At 40.3% G+C, this 22,044-nt stretch overlaps 1 protein-coding gene across 1 annotated transcript in view; it reads right to left on the reverse strand.

Moving 5' to 3' along the window:
- The window catches only part of LARGE1 (LARGE xylosyl- and glucuronyltransferase 1), a 323,190-nt gene that overhangs the window by 139,069 nt on the left and 162,077 nt on the right, over nt 1–22,044 (reverse strand). The window contains exon 5 of the mRNA XM_080971695.1: nt 10,638–10,761. Within this exon, the coding sequence (XP_080827821.1) occupies nt 10,638–10,761 (124 nt within the window). The remainder of the gene's footprint in view (nt 1–10,637; nt 10,762–22,044) is intronic.

Below are 22,044 nucleotides of genomic sequence, written 5' to 3' on the forward strand. Positions count from 1 at the left end.
GGCCCTACATTTAAAAATGAAAAGGGAAAGGTTAATTCTTTAAGGAAAAGACAAGCAGGGTCACCTTTTCAGTACAGACCTTATCTCAACAGGATAAGAATGGTTATATTTTGAGACCAGGCACTAACCTATATCAGCAAATGTTTACTGCTTTTAAGTACATTATAGATTATGTCAATGTTATAACACCCAAAGCCTAATTTTACTGACACAATGTTCCGTTGTCAGACTTCAGTTTTGACACTTCCTACAAGGTAGTTTTGAGGTACTACCTTGTGTATTTATACTTTGAGAAAGTAACTGAGAAAATCAGTAATTCTTAATTGCAGCATTTGCTAAGCAGATGCAGAGTTGACATACTTGTATCACATCTCTATACCCATCCATCTAGTATAGTTCCAAGCATCTTCCTCAACCTCCTTACCCTCATTTTCCCCTCAACATCTCCACTCTCTCTCATTAAAAGCTACCACTGGTATCCAGAGTTTATTTAGACGAAAGGGTCAGGAAAAGGCTAAGAGTCCCTGACTGTAGGGATTTCACTCTGTACTCTTTAACAAGGCCTGCCTTTTATCTTGTACTCTATTTTAGCTCCAAGCATAGAACTTTATTGCACCATGAACATGTTGTCCACTAAGAACAATATAAGTGGCAGACCTCTTCATTACAGCTTTAGGGACCAAAGCAGAGCACAGAACCATACAGTTGTTGTTTTGTTTAAAAGGAGGACTTTCTAAAATGAAAGAAATGTGAGCTTTGCAAAAAGAAAGTGAAAAATGGTCTGTATATACACATACAGTGTGATTGAAGTTCACAAAAGGGCTCCATACCAGAGGCAGCACAGATATGCAAATTCACTCATAGCCAAATGCTGCCTGCTGGAAGGGGAGGGGCACCACTCTCTGCATCTCCATTGCCAGAGGAAGAAGAAATCCAGCTCTCTGGGGCAACAAATTAGTGGGGAAGCAGCAGAGGCAGATGAAGAAAGGAAAAATCTAGTTCCATTGGCTATGGAATGGAGGAGAAAAAAACCTCCATTCTGGCTTTTTTCTTCTGCCTGCATCTCTATCAGCCTCTCTCCTCCCTTCTGCAGCTGGAGTTTCTTCTTCCTCCAGAGAAGGATGGGAGCCAGGGTATCTTCTTCCTCCATCTCCCTCTGCTGCAACATGCAACTCATCTTTGCAACTGTTGCCCGGAATGCTGTGGCTACTGTCAGAGTTGAGCGGGTATAACTGAATTTGCACAAGTAAAATGTGCGTAAGATGCAATTATACTGTTTGCGAAAAGATTTGTATGCACAATCAGCTCCATTTCACACGCTGCAGCAATATATGGTCTATATATTTGAAGAAATTACCACAAGGAGACATGTTTAATAGTTACACCAGGAATTACGTGCACTCCCGTTTCAGCAAAGTCAGCTTCTGAATACCATTGGATGGGGGTGGCAAAGAGCAAGAGAGGTGTTGGCTTAATGCCCTGCTTAGAGGCTTCCTGAAAGGACATGGCTGACCATTACTGGAAACAGGATGCTTGGCTACTTAGATCCTGGGTGTCACCAAAAAAGACTGTTCTTATATATAGTGGGAGGGTGGGGTGGGGTTTTTTCCCCAGGAGGGTAGTAGGAAATGGGTGATTTACTCAATGGGTATGGTAAACCGGTTGACGACTGTTAATGACTGCAATTAGTCCTACAAGAAAAAGCAAAGGATAGTATGCAGATGATTAGCATATGTAATGAGACAGGAATCCAATACAGTGGTACCTCGGGTTACATATGCTTCAGGTTACATACGCTTCAGGTTACAGGCTTCGCTAACCATGAAATAGTACCTCAGGTTAAGAACTTTGCTTCAGGATGAGAACAGAAATCGTGCAGCGGCGGCACAGCGGCAGCAGGAGGCCCCATTAGCTAAAGTGGTGCTTCAGGTTAAGAACAGTTTCAGGTTAAGAACAGACATCCAGAATGAATTAAGTTCTTAACCCGAGGTACCACTGTATCTCGTTAAGACCAGGTCTCTCCATAGTTTTCAGTTTAGTGATAAATTGTAATTCAGCAACTTCTCTTTCAAGTCTATTTCTGAAATTCTCTTGTAAAAAGACAGCTGCTTTGAGATTCTGTATTGAATGTCCTGGGAGACTGAAGTGTTCTCCTACTGGCTTCTCTGTCTTGTGATTCCTGATGTCAGATTTATGTCCATTTATCCTTTGGCGTAGGGTTTGGCCTGTTTGTCCAATATAGAGAGCTGAAGAGCACTGCTGGCATTTGATGGCATACACAATGTTAGAAGGTGAGCAATTAAATAGTCCTGAGATGGTATGTTTGATGTTGTTGGGTCCTTTGGAGTTTGCCCATAGTGACCCTCTCATTCTATTTGCCTGCAGCAAACCCCAGCTCACTTTCCTACTTCATGCCACACATCCCCTTCTTGCTCGACCTACCCCACTACTGCAAGCCCAACTCACACACCTGCTTTGCTTCCTACTTGCTCATCCATGCCACTGCAATGCCCTCACTCTCAGCACTTTCACCATTGCAGATCCAGCTCACATTCATGCTTCAACCTCTCGCTGGAGGTCCGTCCCCCCGCACTGCTTGCCTGCTCTGTCCCCCTGTCCCCCCACTTGCTTGTCTCACCATTGCAAGTTCAGCTTGCTTGTCCCACTGCCTGCCTACCTCAGATGCTTCCTTCATCCTGGAGCATGTGCTGTCCATCACCACGGGTGTGAAAGTGGACTGGAGAGATAAATACTGTCATTTGCAAATGAATAATTGTGTAAAAGTGGCAAGAGAAGATCTTGGGGAAACTAAGAAAAGTGCAAGGCACTGAATATTGTCAGCATCAGCTACTCCAGCAGAAGTGATAATAGCAGACTATTAATGAGCACATACACAAATGCATTTTTAAATGAAGTGTCCTTGAAGCTCACTTTAATTTATCCTTCCCTGTCTCTTTATCATAGATGTATTATTTGGCTACTTTGAAATAAATTTGGGGGTAACTCTCAGAGGTTCCTGGTTATCATTACTTTCTCTGAATAGAAATGAGAACAAAAGAAATGCAATTTAATATTGGATAATAAATTGTACCCATGTATGCAATCAAGAAAACAAGTATTGTATTTGGCAAAACCTATAAGAAAATAAATAAAAGTGCCTCCAGTTTCAGCACACCCAGGGCTCAGGCATTAAATGCTTCTCTTGCAAGCCTTTTTTGAAATATTTATTCAGGCTAAACATTACATTAACCTATAGACATCTTGATCCTGAAACCAAGCAATCATATTGTTGCACACCACTAGAAGCTCAGAGCAGTGCAAGATTCCAGGGGTTCCAGGCACTCACCACCTGGGGTACATTAACTCTCTGAGAAACTTAACTCACTGAAATAAAGGCTGATAAGTCATTGTAATAATTGCTGTTTCACTGGGGCTTTATATGTTCTTTATGTGAAAGAATTCCAAGTTGAAGTATTTCTTAAAACAGAGGGAATCTCTTTTCTTTTTCACAAGTAAGAGTCACTTGGATGGATTCAAGAAGGATGTTAAGGACCCAAATTTGATTTTAGAACCAGATTGACAAATGATATTGGTTCAGGCAGGACACATCCAGCAGTCTCCTGTTCATAGATAGTCACATATCACCAAGTAAAGAACTCTCTTCCTGTACTGATTATAATGATCACATGATGCATCTTTGATATATTTTGGAAAGTTGCTTGTATGTCTACTATGCATTTGGACACCTCTTAAGTTAATTTTGCATGACGGTTCCTGAGGTCAAGGAGAAGGTTTTCACTGATGTTTGTATACGACTGGATGGTGGGCTGAAACTTTCAAAACTGCACAGATTTTAACTACTAGTTTCAAAACCAATTCTTTAGTTTCCTAGAAATCCCAAGCGAAGTGGGATACAAGGCTGCTAGTTTTACAATGTGTTAAGTTTAAGTTTATAATCACACACACACACTATATATTGTTCTCACATATTACATGGGTTCAATATCTTTATGCATTTTTGTATTTTCAGATCATGCTTGTGGAAAAAAATCATTTGAAGACTGTCTGTGTATGAATACACTTTAGGACTACATTTTGCTTATTAATTTTAGATTGCATTCCCTAGTCTATTAAATGAAAAGACAATATTGCGTGACAATACCACCTGCAGCGGAAGATTCATGCACAAAGCAGAGAAAGCTGCGAAAATGATACCTGCCCTGAATTAGAAGAGTCACCTTCAAACAGCTACTAATTCCTTTGCTCTCAGGCTATTACCCATGGCAATATGTCAATGCATGGCTGAGAGTCACTTCTGATTGTTCTTTTAGGTATGTCAATCACTGTTGTGAAACCAGACACTTTTTTTCTGAGGTTAACCTTGAACTTATTATGGAAGTTCTCTAGGCCAAATGGCCCCTTGGGAACATGTTCATAATGCCGAATTCATCTCTGCAATCTAAGCCAGCCGTGAACTACAAAGCTGTGTCAATTCTAATTCTTTTTAATGACACAAATGGGAATCAAACAATTCATCACAATTTTGTCCCAGTTTGTGTAAGGTGCCAGAGGGTTTGATCTGGGGGATTTAGCAGAAGGACCTAGCCAACTTGCTTCCTGCACTACAAGTAAAAATCATGGGTAGAGAGTACTCTTTTTGACCTTTGAATTGAAAGGTCAAAAGCCTCTTCCCACATATATCACCCCTGAGGTCACTCTTTAGCAGATTTCCCTTCTCCAGCTACCTCTGCCAAATATCTTTTCAGTGGTGGCACCTCAATTGTGGAATGTGTTCTCCCCATTGAGGCTCATCTGGCACCATCTTAATACTCTCTTTGCTGCCAACTGAAGCTCTCTTTTTATATTTTCATGCTTCTTATATCTCTGCCTTTTTTATTCTGCTTTTACTGACGCTGTGTTTATAGGATATTCTACTGTTTTACTTGCTACTGCTATGATTTTCACATACAGACAAGGTTCACATACAGACAGCTGAGCTAGGCAGCTGCAGTTCAAAGGGCTCCATAATTTAGAGGTGCTGAAAATTTCAGAGAGTGATGGTCTCTCTGTAAGCATTTCATTCCTCCATTGCTGGATGTGTGATTGTTACATGACATGTCTGTGTTTACTTTCTAGGCCTTTTATTAAGATGTTTCCTACGGTTCAAAAGATGGCATGGCAAACAATAAAACAGGTGTGGCTAAACTGTGACTGTTCAAATGTTGATGAACCACAACTTCCATTGCCCCTGATCATTGACCACGCTGAGTGAGGTTGATGGAAGTTGGAAGTCCAAAACATTTAGAGGGCTACAGATAAATCAGTCCACAAAAAGAACAATGACAGATGAAAGGATACAGTGGGGACATGATTGAGTGTACATTAATACGTATGAGCATCAAATATTCTTTTTTCTTGGGGCTCTATCCTAATATTTCCAAGAGTTAATAAGCAAGGAATTTAAGGATTCAGAACTGCATAAAAAGGGCTCCCTAGGCCACCGCTAGTCTATTTCAAATCTGATATCATGTAACTTCATCCCTTCACTCCCAGCATAACTGCATTTACAGAAACTAGGCTATACAGAAAATAAATAAGAAATAATAAAAAGACCTCAAACTAAGCTTGAAAGAACAAGCAGTAACACAATTACTGAGAGAAGTACTACTGACAAACACAGAGGAATGCCAGAGTCAACTGTACATGCTAATCATGTTCCTGTCAGATTTTTCTTTCTACAATGCCTGTCTTGGGAATAAGAGTTGCAGATTCAGCAAGCGAAACCTTCAACCTGTCCTGATCTTCAGTTTCAGGGAAAGTGTACTCAAGCAAGTCCTTAAGCGTGGCATTTAGTCTTTCCACCTGCTAGCCAGATGAAGTTAGGGGCTAGAATTCTATTCCTCTGCCCAGACAACCTTAGCTGATTTCCACATTCTCCCACAACCTAGGATATTATACAACCAATTTTCGTACCAAGGATATTGTACAACCAATTTTTGTTATTATGTGTGAAATCTGAGAGGCTCTCTATATACCTTATTGGCTCACGAGCTGTAGCCCACTGCTACATAAGCAGGCCCATAATGCTGCAGAGAACAGACTTTCACAGCTACATAAATGGGTCTTTACCATGAATGTCAATTTGTTAGGGCTTTAGTTTTGGTTTAAATGTATTTGCTGTTGGGTTTTTTGCATTTTTAATTATTTTATGTGTAAATCACCTTGAGTTGGTGGCTTTGAAGGTGATTAAATACCGTATTTTTTGCTCTATAAGACTCAGTTTTTCCCTCCTAAAAAGTAAGGGGAAATGTGTGTGTGTGTTATGGAGCGAATGCAGGCTGCGCAGCTATCCCAGAAGCCAGAACAGCAAGAGGGATTGCTGCTTTCGCTGAGCAGTGATCCCTCTTGTTGTTCCGGCTTCTGAGATTCAGAATATTTTTTTTCTTGTTTTCCTCCTCCAAAAACTAGGTGCATCTTATGGTCTGGTGCGTCTTATAGGACAAAAAAATACGGTAAATTGTTTGTTGTAACATTGAGAGCCAGTGTGGTGTAGTGGTTAAGAGCGGCAGTCTCATAATCTGGGGAACTGGGTTCGCGTCTCCGCTCCTCCACATGCAGCTGCTGGGTGACCTTGGGCCAGTCACACTTCTTTGAAGTCTCTCAGCCCCACTCACCTCACAGAGTGTTTGTTGTGGGGGAGGAAGGAAAAGGAGAATGTTAGCCGCTTTGAGACCTCTTAAAGGGAGTGAAAGGCGGGATATCAAATCCAAACTCTTCTTCTTCTTCTAACAACAACAACAACTCTCATCACCTCTGACCATTGGTGATGCTGACTGGGGCTGATGGACGGGGAGTCCAGAAACATCTGGAGGGCCACAGCTCCACAAACTTCCACCCCCAGCCATCATGATGTGTATGTCTAACTCACAGCAATATATTGCAGCTCCCCAGCAGCAAGTGTACAAAGATTCTTTTAATTATGATAACAGCTGATGACATCATTTGATGCATGTTACAGAAGTCTTTACAGAAGCTAAATGGAACAAAGAAAGGTATGCACAAGGCACCACCAACTGAACGTGGTGGACCCTCCTGGAGCTCTTCCCAGGCTACCTGTGATTTTTCCTCCAAAATCGCACTGGAAAAAGTGAATAAGACTGCAAAAATCCAGTTCACCCTTCAATGAATACTGGAATATTATGAAATTGCAGAGAGACCTCTTCTGCTTCCTAGATATCAGCAGACAGCTCCATTTTGTGAACACTTTCAGACTGTTAAGAATGTGGCCAGTTGCTCACAATCATTTAATATTTATAAAGCACCTACAGTATGCTAGTAGTACAATATAAATGAGTTGTAGGCTAATGCTCCCAACTTTAGGGTGACCCTTTAGGACGACCTTTCAATATGATTCATTCCAGCTATTTCAGTGCAGAAGCAATTCCAATATATGAGTTAATGACATTTCTAGAAAGCTCAACACCAAGGAGCAGTCTCTGTTGAGAAGGGGAGGAAGTGACAGCTTCGGTAGAAACCACCATGTTTAGCAAAAAAAGCTTTTAGGGGATAAGATAAGACATTGTAAGACAATAAGCAGTGGTACACCTAAATTTCTGTTTCACATACTGACCATAGATGCTTGGTCAAAAGTAAAAAAGAGACACATTAACCTGATTGCTTCCTCAAAATGATATATAATTAGGGATGTCCTAGAGCTCTCAGGGTATTGGCGGGACAGTAGGAAATCCTTTCACAATAAAGCTTCCATATTTTGTTACTGAAAACAAGATTCTACAGTTACCTCTATCTGATTTATAGACCTACTAGTAATAGTTTTACTATGGCTATAACTATTTATATGAATGGTTGTCAAGGAAACCAGGTATCAGGCATAAACGTGGAACTTATGTACAATACATTCTGACTGTCAAGAGTGCGTGCAGGAGCCAGGCCCTGTGACCAGTAGGGCTTTACAGGACTGGGGCTTTCCTAAGTTTGTTCTGAAGAGCCAGGCGCAGCCGCACAGGTGAGGCCGATTGGTAACTCACAGCACCTGGTGGCAAGAAGGGATATAAGGTCAGCCTTTCCCTTTGATTCTTTGCCACAGCAATATGCTGCCTGCCTTGCTGTGTTTGGCTTCTTGACTCCCGGCTCTCGGACCCTTGGCTTCCTGACTCCTGGCTTCTGGACTCCCATTTCTGCTCCCACCCCACTGTCTTGCCCCAGGTCCCGACGTCCTCAGCCAGGACTTCGACCACCCATAAACTGGACCGTGACACTGACTCTTTACAAGGAGAAAAAAACCACCACATTAAAGGAACTGATGGACTTTTCACAATATTATTTTTGTAACCCATATAATAACATAATTTGGCAGGAGATGTTGTTTCATGGAAAGCTGAACACTCGACCTTATTGCATTGACAACCCCATGAAAAACGGTGAAAGACTAGAATTAAAAATACAACTACTACTGAGAACTACTACTGAGCACTTCTGCCCAAACTGATTAAAACAACTTTGGGGAAAAAACCACATATTTTTTCTTGTTTCAGTATACAACATGCTGTGCTATGTACTGTACCTTTGCCTCCACAAGATACATTAACTGAGATAGAAGCTGCAACCACACTACTCTCAACACCTCTCAAACACAACCTTCGCAATCTTCAACATACCATATGTATGTTGATTGCGAACTAGTTTTACGACTAGTGGTGCACAAATATTTTTTTATAATAAACAAGCAAATGTACAAACCTCAGTCTGAAACATCCCCTCCATCCATACCCACACAACACAGCTAATGCCTAGCCAACCATTTGCCACAAAAATCACTGAATGCATTAACCATAATTTGCAACCAGCGCATTAAGGGCAGTATAGTATCAAGGAAACAGCAACATAAACACTCCTTCCCTGTCTCCCACTCACGTAAGGCCTTACTCTATACCAAGTCTCTCACACAGAGTAGGATCCTTCAAGCTAAAGTAAAATGGTTGAGTAGAAGTGGCTTAACAGGCCACAAAGAGGTGTGTAAGGGATTGTTAGAGGTCAGACATGACAGACATGTATAGGACAATGCTGCAGTCGGTGGAAAAAAATGGTATTGAAGTGTTGCAGATCTGCCTTTATTTGCTCAAGGTGACAGGACATGAAGATGTGCTACTGCAACAAATCAGAACTCAAAATTTACTGGTATCACGTTCCCTCCTTGGGCCCTTGAAACAAAGTCACATTGTCAGATTCTGAGGGTAGCTTTCTCATTGAACTTCCAGAAATAAAACAGGAACAGATGTATCCTTCATCAGCAGTAGCTCAGGGGTGAGCATCCATATACAGAGAAGATGTCCCAGAGCATACAAAGGATTCTTGAAAGGTTCAAGAGCACTTGATAAAAAAAGCTAATTCACTTTCCCAAATTTGGTTTTCTGCTGAACAGCAAATCATAAGCATCTGCTCTGTTTATCTGCTCTACAGTGTCCTGCATGGAAGCAATTTGTCCAACCATTTGACTATATGAAGTTTGTGAGCAAATTGACTGCCATCTGGATAGAAAATCAACCTGGAAAGAACTTAAGCTTCTTAAAAGCATGGTACTCTCCAGATTTTTCAGACTACATGTCTCCTCATCCCTGATCACTGGGTAGGCTGGCTGGGGTGGATGAGAGTTGTAGGCCAAAATATCTGAAAGGCACCACATTGGCTAGGATGAGTGGCAGCAGCCATCACAAGCAAAATACTAGTAAAGCCACCTCAAACAATGAAAGCAATTCTTTCTTGAAGTTGTGAAAATGAAGAGAAAGGAAGAAACTCTGAAGGAAAAGATTGCAGTTTTAATTAATTAAATAATCTATTGTGTATGGATTCTGCATTTTAAATAATAATGAAGCCTCAATTTTCCTCAAAATGCAGTCCTCGGCATCTAGGTCAATATTTGTCTGCTGCTTAATATGTGAAACATCCTGAAGTCATCTCTTTCAATTTTTTTAAGTGAGAGTATTTTCTGACATATGATCCTTCCCCTTTGCCATTTCTTCTAATTATAATCTGTTTTCACTTCCTCCTAACACATGGAGTGGTTTGAAATTTCCTTAATTTGCAGAGCAATTTGCTAAATTTTGTTTCTACCTTTTTACGGGATTTTAATCAAGTTTAGCATGGAACTGATTTGATATGGCATACAAATTACTGCCACAACCTTCAGATGCCTCTGTCTTCAGATGCCAAGGTTCTAAACATTTTCATACAAACTAGAAATTTTTTTTCCCGGCTGCTTCAAATCATTTCCCTGTCCAGAGTATGACCACTTGGGTGTGGCTTTTGTCACTCAAACCTTGTAACTGGGATGGGTGAGTCATGTGGCACCTCTTAAGACCATAATTGGCCCCCAAGCCTCTAGTTCAGGCATAGGCAAACTCTGCCCTCCAAATGTTTTGGGACTACAACTCGCATCATCCCTGACCACTGGTCCTGTTAGCTAGGGATGGTGGGAGTTGTAGTCCCAAAACATCTGGAGGGCCTAGTTTGCCTATGCCCGCTCTAGTTGCTGATTCTTCAATTATATACAATTATGAACAGGGTGAACAGACAACAAAACAGCCTTTGGATTATGATGGCATTTTGTTTTACTATACCTTCAGCTCATCTGCATCATAGAAGTCTATGCGCACTGCAGGCACCATCCAGGTCTGGAAGAGAGTTGCCAGGATCTGTTTTGCAATAGCATCTGCAATGAGGTGGAAGTGAAGAGGGTTCCGTCTGATGGAAACAAAAGAGAAGGAAATAACACTGGTAAGAGCTTCGAGCTCCGTTTATAAAAGGAGCTCTCCCCATTTACAACCCATACTCTTTTATAATAGGTGTGTGCAGCTGTATAATGAGCTGGGATTTTTTTTATATATATATATATATATATATATATATATATATATATATATATATATTCCAATTTAGTTCAGTTGTGGTCTAAAGCTCTCTCATGCATTTGCTCCTTCAAAGGCTATTAATTCTCTCTCTCTCTTTTGTGTACTGAAAGTGCTAGTCTGATTTGCTTTGAAGTTTCTGAATTACCTTGTGCCGACTTGGTGTAATAAGAATGTCTCTCCCCCAGCTCCCGACAAAATAGAAGAATAGAGGATAAAGATTTTTGTTTTTTTTGGTCAATAACCAACACTGTCACGTCTATGCACTTAGTGACAAACTTACTTCTAGAGTAGCATGGAGATCTCTTATGTGACCCTTATGTGCCTTGGGATATGATGGAATTATAAACATCAGGTTTGCACTCCCTCATATGCTTCCCTTTTCAGGAGAAGCAGAACATTCCACAGCCAATCTCAAAAGGAACAGATGGGAGAGATAAACCTGTGTCTGAAATGCACCACTGCAGGCAAGGGCTCAGATGACTGAATACTGCTTACACCCTGCAAACAACCACCACCGCCTTGTACAGTTCTAGCCTATTGTTCTTCCTGACATATTACTACTAATATTATTATTATTATTTATACCCTGCTCATCTGGCTGGGTTTCCCCAGCCACTCTGGGCGGCTTCCAGAAAAATATAAAAACATAATAATACATCAACCATTAAAAACCTCCTGATACTAGTTTTAAGCGTGCAGATTTGGTTCCTCTCTGCTCTTCGAGAACTAGACCTTAGTCAATCTGTGTGATTAAGTTGCATGGTAGGACGAATACTGCAATTTATCTACCATTGTGCAACTTCCTACTAAGCATGGAAGAACAGAAATAAAAGGCCACTAAAACAGCAGATGGTCCAATTAGCCTTTAGCATCCTTCTCAAACCTTTTCCAGTCTTCTGAATGGCACAATGTGCCCTCATTTACTTGGAATTTATAAAGTTAAATAGTTGTATCTGTCAAGTGCCATTCTTCATCCATGATGGGATACTTTCTAAGGTGCTGCAATAAGAGTGTGTTTGGCATGATTGCGTAATCTTAGTACACTTTAATTTGGTTGACCGAAAGTATTGCTCTCTTCCCTAATGTCTAACTCAATATAGTAATTTAGAAATGTCTGTCTGGTCCTTTTTGGTTCCTCCTTAAGTGTTCTATAGACATTTAAAAGCAAACAATGAATAAAGTCAACTAGAAACAAATGGGGGCAAGGAAAACAGAGAACCATTATGACAGTATTCACCATAAGGAGTGCATATCTTCAGTATTCAGGATGTAAAGCACATAAGCAAAGGTTCACAGATCTTCAGTGAGCAAGTGAACTACAAGCAAAAAGATGCTTCCTCACTGATATCAATGCACATTGAAAGCACTTTTTTGATGCTGAAATGAACAGGGCAGTTCCTTGGGGCCACAGAGCTCTGCAAATGCACTGCAACCCTACATGTGTTCATATAGCCATTGTAAGAGAGTCAAGAGGGTTATTTTTGTTGCAAGCTCTAATTCTGCAACAACAGCCAACTCCAATAGTTGTTTTGCGTGACCCTAAAGGTTCTACCAAATTCAAGTGCTTTGACCAAAGTGTTGGATACAGACACAGAAAACACAGTAATAAAGTCAAAGGGACACAAGAAAAACCCACAATTCGAACCTTCCTGCTGTTAATTCCCATACGAAAGGGGTGTGTGTGGAGAGATCTTAGTGCAAACCACATTATTATTATGATGCATATGGCAAAGCATTTAGACTTGGCTGAGTGTTTCAAAAACCTCTACAGTCCAACCACTGTTGTCCATGTGCTGGTAACCTCCAGATTGCATTACTGCAGCATGCTCTATGAGGTTGACCCAGAAGCTGCAACTAATGCAAAATCTGGTAGCTTGGCTGCTCACTGGGCACATATCATGCTGCTGCTGAAAAAATTACACTGGCTGTCAACTAGCTACTGGGCTAAGTTCAAGGGGCTGGTACTGGTGAAGTCCTATACAGCTTGGGACCAGGATACCTAATAGATCAAATCTTTTCTATACCCAGCCAATCACTGTGAGCTGCAAGAGAACATTTTGCAGACACCATCTTCTCAGGGGGTCTGTTCTGCATAATGTCTGAATCAGGCCTTTATTGTGGATTGGATCATCACAGATCAGACAGGGACCATCTCTACTGCCTTTTCAGTGTCTGCAGAAGACCTTCCCCTTTCAGCAAGTCTCTGAAGTGGAGGGTTTTATCTCAGTCAAGCATCGGGATTGGATTTCAAACTGTTTTTATACATGCAATCGTTTTAACAGTTTTTATATTTGCAATTGTTTTACAGATGCTTTCTTCTATTGTGAAATTACTTTGAGGTGCTTCATAGGAGGCAATTCATAAGTGAAATAAATAAGAGCGATAACTGGATGGAACAGACCAAGAAAGCAGCCCAATGTCCCTCTATGGGTAACCTCAGGGAATGGCAGCTTTTGCTGACCAACAGGTATGAATTGAGCGCCATGTCATTAAAGAGAATTCAGGCATTTCACCAAGACTGCAGAAAAGAGAATGTCATTAAGTTGGAAATGTTACATACTCTCATAGGAGAGATTAGAAAAAAAACATTTCACTTGAAGACAAAAGGTCAGGAGAAACAAAGTACAAAAATCAGTGAATTGGAAAACACAAGTATTAGAGTGCAAGGCCCTCAATTCCTTCCTTCAAAGAGGGAAAACAGCTAAGGATTATGTGTAACCTCTTGGGAATATGGTTGCACAACAAACACTGTCAAAAATAGAAGAGGAAGGGGGAAAAACCCAGATCTTTTGCTGGTGTCAGTCAGTGAAGTTGTATTGATTTGTTCCAATTGAGGAGTTGATATTATGGAGTTCTAAAAGTAGAGCACACCACAAATATGTGGTATTTTTGCTTCCAAAAATCTGGAACACAATATTGTTATTGGCAGTTGTCTGCCATTGGCAGAAGCATGTCTGCACAGCTCTCTCCGAATGTGACCTTGTCTCTGAATCCCTTGAATAATTATGTGCAACTCTATATTCAACTAAACCAATTAAAACTTAAAGATCAGACTCAAGAACACTAACAAAAAGCCTGATCAAAAAACTTGAGGTATTTGTTTTTAAAAGGATTTCTACCTACACAGCAGGTAAACAAAAAGCAGGAACATTATTTTTGCACCACATATATATTTGCTGCCCTGCAGATGCTTTAAAATTAGCCCAGATTAGCAACCACTTCATATATTCTGGAGGTTCCCCGGGGAAAGTTTTGCGACAACTTGTTGGTAAATAAGAAATGGTTCTTTGGTTATCAAACAATTACACAGCAACCTTATACTCCCTTAACCTGGGAGTAAGCCCCATTGAATTGTAAATGTCATTCATTCACTCATTTATTAAATTTACATTTTACCTTTTAGTGATTGTCTTCAAAACTCAGAAAGACAATTAAAAACACAATGTTAAACTGGTTCAAAACTGGTTTTAAACTGGGTGACAGCAGGAAAAACCTGTCAAAAAGGCTTTACAGAACAATGATGTTTGCAGCTGTCCTAAAAGGAAACAAGTGTTGTTGTCAGCCAAGCTTTCTGGGAGGCAGGAATTGCACAGCATCAAGCAATTACTGAAAAATCCCTTCTCCTGGTGGAGGCTAGTTTTGCACATGATGTTACTCTGACAGATCTTAAAGCACAGGTAAGCAACAAGGTGCTTTGCTGATGTTGTTGGACTTCAACTCCCATCAGATCTAGCTGGCAAAGCCAATGGTCAGAAGCACTGGAAGCTGGAGTCAAACAATCTCAACAGATTCACTAGTAGTCCATCGCCCCTACTTAGAATTTAAACTTTTAAAATGAGCAACATAAAATTGTGCCTTTGGAATGCTTTGTTTTGTTTTGTTTGGATACTGCATTAGCAAGAACATATTTCAAGGTGACTTCTCCCCACCTGCCTCTCTTTCTTTCTCTCTCCCTCTTTTGGAAGATTGAAAATCCTAAAGGTACCAAACAGAAATAGAAACTCTCCAGATAAAATGTTGTGGGAGATCATGCAGTTGTACTTGTTTTCTAGGCCTTTCAAGATAATTTATTCATATAATTCTTATCTGGGGGAAAAATGAAATGTTAAGATAAGAACAACAAAAGGCTCCCATCACCTAAAAACCATAGGGGAGTTATGTCTCAAGTATGCTAAATATTAACAAATGAAATTAGCCACATAAAATGGAAAGCAAATTGGGAAATAAAGATGTTATTGATGTTTCTGGATGATTTCTTAGTCCCTGAACAGATGGAATGTAAATGGCGGTCTGTGGATGAATTTTCTACAAGGATATAAATAAATAATTGTATTTCTGCACAAGCACCGCTTTCAAGGTTTTTGATAATGGTGCAAATGGAGTAAACTTTGAATTAGGGCAAGATAGAGCCACAGATATGAACAATTATAAATTCAATCCATACAAGTCAGTGAGGAGTACTATTAAATGTATTACATATGTGTTCCAACTGTTTAGCTGTCATGGGTGAGCAAACCTAATTGGCACAAAATGCCATAACATCCCATTTCATTTCCTTATTCTTAATACAAATATACACAAGAATTGTAATGGTCATCATGTTGGACAGTGTGAGAAGTGTGGTCTTCCAAGTCGGATGAGAAATAGCTCTGAAATTATCAACTACAACGTTTTCATAAATCACAATCCAGAGTGCCATGCAATTTTTTTTAAAAAAAATGGCTTTAAGGCTAACACTTTACCTTTAAAATTTTTTGCCTGCATTTCTATATTAGAATAAACTGCAAGTTCTTGAGACACACTCATGCTGCTGTATCTGTTATCTGGGAACCTAGGGGGTGAATATTGAGCCCTATGACACTGAACTGCCCCCTGCCAAGTCCTGATCCTGTACCACACAGAATGAGAGAACTTTATACGTTCACTTCTGAATTAAGTGGCAGGAAAATCAGAAATATTTGCCAAACAGTGGCAAAGGTGAAAACTCTAATGCATTTGCACCATTAATTTTAGGTTGCAACAGTTGTAACACTTAAAGGCTACAGATGTCCCAGGAGCATTTGCAAAATGGATTTAGAGAGGATCTATTATAAATCACCACCTACTGGCAGAATGAATGGTTTGAACTCTAAACCCCTTTCATATCACAGTGATGCTATTGTTCTCTCTTATCAGCTAAAGGTGCTGCTAAATCGCCAGCAGTAAGAATCATGGTTAGCAACCAAAACAACCTACAGAAACAGGTAGGTAGCCTTTCTCTCTTGAGCCATAAACTGTGTAAGCCTTTTGAAGCAAATCTATTCCATTAGTCTGTGCTAATTATTTGTAATTTACATAATAATTGTAATGTGCAATGGGCTTTTCACTTCCTGGCAAAAAACCAATCGTTATAATACTCAGTTTGAAGATAGTCTTGTGACCTCTTGAAGCTCATAGAGGTTTCCATGCCCAGGAGATTAGCCAGTTGTGTGCTTTGGACACAGTTGCATTCCTTCTTGAAAGAACAGGTTCAAAGTTTGGGGGATGCCCCTAAATAAATCTTTGTCATTTGAGCCTCAGGCAGCCTCAGTGGCTAGGAGTGCCTTTGACCACTTACTGCTAGCACACCAACTACAGGTGCCATTGAATTGGGATAGCCTGGCCACATTTATTCATGCATTGGTAACCTCAATGTGGGGCTGCTATTGAGGCCTAGTCTGGAGGCTTCAGATGGTGCAGAGTTCTGCGGTTAAGACTGTTGGTGGTGCTTAGGAGCTTCCACTGGTTGCGAGATGCTACCAGGGTCAGGTTCAAGGTTCTTGTACAGTATTAATTGACAAGGCCATTAATAACTTGAGTCCCAGATATCTTAAGAATTTCCTGGTTCCTTATATCACTGCCCAATCACTGAGATCTTCAGGGGAGTCTCTGTTAGTGGTTCCCTGTTACTAAGATGCATGGTTCATAGCCACCAAAAGCTGTGCATTTAGTACTGTGGGTGGAGTGCATGCTTATTCGTGTAATGGGTTAGAACTATGGTTTACTATTCTATTCAAATCAGGCCCATGTCTGACAATGACTATGGCAAGTTCACATGTGCATTTTCCCTTTCCCAATGACTGCAACAGCTATCGCTGGTTCAATATCACAGTACATAGAACTACTTGCTAAGCTTCCAAGAAAGCAACATATACATTTAGATAAGAAAAATCCAGTAGCCCCACTGAGTAGCCTCACTGAGTAAGGACATATTGTGTAACTTATGGGCATAAGTGAATCAGGGGGATCACAATGACATGCTAAAGGTACTGGGCAAGGTGTGCAGAAAGACAACTGGGAAACAGATACCTCAGTTAGAAAAGAGTTTGCATCAGGTGGGCTGGGAGATGGTATGGGCATATCTCTGCAGAGATAAAACTGAAAGGACTACAAATCCACCCCTTACAGAAAATGATGCATCACAGTCTGAAACAGTATTTTCTGCAGTGGGAGGAGGAGGACAATGCCAAACATACATCTCAGAGCACACCAGGATTCTTATTCTTGGAAGAGAAGCTGCAAAGAAATCTGTGGACGAGGAGAGGATAAAACTGGGTATAGCGCAGATATACACAGAGAGGATAGGCTAGCCCTACGGATAATTCACGGGAAAGATAAAAACAAACAAAGAACAGAGGATGAGTTAGTGCTGTTCTGTGCTACACGAGGTCCAGTCCTTGGTGGCACACTTACAAATGCTAGCCTAGTTTGTATTGGGGAAATAACTGCATCACTTCAGAGACCGGAGATTGATGAGGGGTTGTTCAAGCATCCATCTATGCAGCAGTACCAATGAATATTTATTGCAGCTTGCAAGCACTCGAGAGCTATTCTATTTCTCCTGCTCAGTTGTGTCAAACTGACTTAAAAGTGCTAAGGATTTCTACAGAGTGGGCACATACGTTTGCACATCTAGAGATACTAAACTTCTTTTTTTCATCTGAAACCTCAAGTGCAGTTCTGAAACATTTTGCTGGGGCAAAGCAAAAAAAAGATGTAGATGTTATCTACTGCAGCTTTTGGAATGATAAATAAATAAAAATGGGAGGAGGAACATAATTCAAATACTGAGAGGGGTTCTGAATTATATAATCTATGTTTCTAGAATATGTGTGGTTTTAGAGATTGCAGCCCATGGAATTTTACTGTATGATGGTGGATACTGGCTACTATTGTGCAGTCACTTGTGTGGTACACTCCTTGTAAGACTCTTTTGGAGTTCGCCTCAGCCCTGGCAGATCCCACAATGCCATTCCCTTCAAAAGTGAGAAGAGACCCAGCGGCAAGTTAAGGAGAACCTGGAAGACTTATAAATGCAACCCCAACAGGTGGTATAGGGAAAAGAGAACCAGAGAAGGTTTATGATTTATTTTTCTAGTTGTTGTGTTTTAATGTTTTGCTTACAAACCAGTTTTTTCAATATGTCTTCATTGCTAATGTTGGGCCTGCTTATCAGACTTAGAATTCATAATCAGAAGAGCCTTTTTGGAATATATGTTTATGCTGGTACAGTCAAATCTCAGTTCTTGAAAGGCTCCATTTTTGAACGTTTCGGTTCCCGAACACCAAAAACCCAGAAGTAAATGCTCTGGTTTTCAAACGTTCCTCAGAACTTGAATGTCAATGCAGCTTGAGTGCAAGAAGCTCTTGCAACCAATCAGAAGCCATGCCTCAGTTGTCGAACATTTCGGAAGTCGAACGGTCTTCCGGAATGGATTACATTCGACAACCGAGGTTTGACTGTAATACTTCTGACAGTGCATTTCTCCTGCCATATACGTTGTACACATATATGTTGTACGCCATTAATATGGCGACCGTGAAAGCCAAGAGCTAAGAGCATCTCAAAAGTTAAGAATGTAGAATGGGCAAGCTTGCATAACCCTGCACTACCCCTGTCTCTCATTCACACAGCTTCACTTTTCACCATCATTCCAGCTATCTAAACACACCAGCTATTTAGCATCCTGCTGCCTACCAATCCCAAAGCCTACTAATTATACTGAATTACATGGTTGCTGTATGATGTGCCCTAGTCAAGTGGAGGATGAGACCTCTCTAAAGCAATCTTCCCTTTAAAACCACAACTAAAATGATAACATATTCAACCTCTGAGCCAATCATTTTCAAGTGCAGTTCAAGGCTGCATCAGGAAGATCCACATGAGTGTTTGGTTCTGGCTTGGCAGCAGGATGGTTCTTGCTAATCGAAAAGTCCTTTGCTTCCTGTCACCTTGATTACAATTTTCAAGAAAAATATTGTTCCACTTGCAGGGAAGGCATTTGGTTATGCAATCTGTTGCCTGCACGGATACATGTGGAGGGCAGAGGGCACATCATACCCCTGCCTGGGGTCAAAAAGGGGGGCCTGGGAACCAAAGGAGAGAGCCAGGAATTCCCTGGGACCTCAGAAAACATATGCATATATTGTGTGAAGACTAACATTTACATTTTTGTGTAAGCTTACATAAAACACCAGAATATTTCTTCCCCCGTCTACTTTGTCTTCTGCCAACGTGCTGCCACCTACTTCTCCTAAGATATCCAGAGAGGTGGCACTGAAGTCCCAGCGAAAGATAACATGAGTGGGCAAAGCAAGAAGACAGGCTTGACTTGGTTCTCCTGCAGGTGACAAGCTCCACCTACAGAGGGGACTGCCATCTGCCAGTGAAGGGCAGTGGGTGATGTCACTGACAGCAGTCCATCTTCAAGCAGGGAAGGGCAAAACAGCTCACTGCCACCACTATCATCACGAACGGATGAAGAACTGACTACAACCGGTAAAACTATATTTTCCAAATAACTCTAATAAAAACCAGGAGGTAGTTAATATTTGTAAAGGTATAATAAAAGCAACAACAAAAAGTCCCTTGAAAAACCCCTACCTAAGATATTTAATTGTGCTTTGATTTATTAATACTATGAATAGAGGATTAGATGATTATTCATCTCTGTGTATTTTAATTTGGGCTTTTGCTGACAAAAGGTGCTGTTAATTTGGAATTATTGCTTAACCTGAGAAACAAAGTTGCTCAGATATAATTAACAAGGAATTGTAAAGTCTTTTTACAACTCAAGTTATTTTTTGGCCAACCTGCAACAAGCTGCAAAGTTTGCAGGTGAGCTCTTGCTACTTTGTTGTTGTTTTGATCAAGCAAGCACAGCTGTACCTTTTACTTCCCAAGTAAAAGGTCCTAAAACATGAAAACAGCAACAGTCACAGAGAATGTTACCTAGCTTGGTGAGAACTAGAATGATGCCCTGCTGTCTGAGATTGGAGTTGACATCATCTTAGAAGCATCAATCAAAACTGAAGTTGTGAAATGGTACAACCCATAGCTGTCAACTTTCCCCTTTTTTTAAGGGAAATTCCCTTATTCCGAATAGGATTCCTTGCAAGAAAAGGGAAAAGTTGACAGCTATGGTATAACCTTTTAAAGCATTTCATCAGTGCTGTACTCTTCTTGGGAGAGCATGGTCTACCATTTAATGGTTCACCCATCAAAATGGTGATTCCAACAATGGAAACTTTTTTAGGAATCATTGAACTGTTCTCCAGGTGGAACACCATCCTCCAAGAACACATGCTAAGTGTAGAGGAAAAGGAGTAAGAGGCTTCAAGTTCATTATCTGTCCACAGACTCACAAAATGAATTTATTGCAGAATGCTCGAATCTTGTGAAACAAGACATTTTGCTTGAGAGGCAATCTGCAAAGTAGTTTGTAGTAATAGTAGATTCCACACTAGATTCTTCCCATTTTGAACAAACAACATTTCTTCTGTGATATGTACTTTTAAGACAAACAGGGTAGGAGATTCAAGAAAGATTTCTCAAGTTTGCAGATTGTAGCAACAAAAGAGGAGAAGAAATGGCTCAGTTGCTAATGCATAGATTGAAGGAATATGCTATTTCTCCCAGTGATTGTAGAGCTCAAGCCTATGATGATGGGGCAAATATGGCCACAAAATACAACGGCACACAAGCAGAAATACAGGAACAATTCTTAACAGCATTTTTTTTCACCTTGTGGTTGTCATACACTCATCTTACGTGGAAATTATGCTGCTGAATGCATATCTGAAGCAATAGCCTTTTTCAGAACAATTCAAACTGTGTACCACCTTGTTCAGCTCCCGTTCTAAGTGGTGGAAATTACTACAAAAATGTATTGGTTGTGCTCTTCATGGTATGTCTGAAACAAGGCGGTCAGATCATGCTGAATGTGTAAAGCCCTTTGCAGCTCACTTGCCTGCCATTAAATTACCACTAGAAGACCTCCTAGGACTAAATGTGATGGCCAAAACAACAAATGAAGTCTATGGAGTTTTATTATATGCGGCATCTTTTGCATCAAACATAAATATAGAAATAAAACTCTCCTGTATATATGATGGAGTTAGGCACAAGAGGGCAAGGTTGCATGATGACAGCACACCTGATGCTAACTTGGAATAAGTGAATGGCAGAGGTGATACTCCAGAAGAGGCCTACTTCACAAAGTGTGTGTTTTATGTTTTGGTAGACAGTGTTATAGCAGGATTAACTGTTCACTTCAGTGCTGTTGGCAGAAAAAGTTGACTTCTTGTGGAAATATCTTACTATGTCCAAAAATGATGTGGAGAGAAAATGTCCTGCTGACCTTAATGGGGGTGATTTTAGAAAAGAAATGCAACATTTACCCTCGGTACATAAAACAAATTTTGTAAATGCATAGTTAAAGCCATTAGATCTATTGAACTTGTTGACAAAGTACAAACTCGGTGACCTGTTTCCATTATGTTTATGCCAGCTTAAGAATACTATTAACATTCACAGCAACAGTAGCTTTTGGGGAGAGGTCATTTAGCAAATAATTAAAAATTATTTAAGGCCTACAATGTCTCAGGAACATCTTGCAGATTTGGCCAGGCTAAGTATTGAATCAAACATTGTCAGAACAATTAATATTCATGCTGTGATTCAAAAATTTTCACAAAAAAGGGCAGAAAAGCTCTTTCTAAAAAGTGAATAGTAAGTTTATCTACTTTTTTTTTTTTACTAATACTAATGTCTTCTGATCTGATCTGCATTGCGATATAAAAGGTTGTTTCAAAGAGA

The sequence above is a fragment of the Podarcis pityusensis genome (assembly GCF_964106645.2).
Source record: "Podarcis pityusensis genome assembly, chromosome: 10".
NCBI lineage: Eukaryota > Metazoa > Chordata > Lepidosauria > Squamata > Lacertidae > Podarcis > Podarcis pityusensis.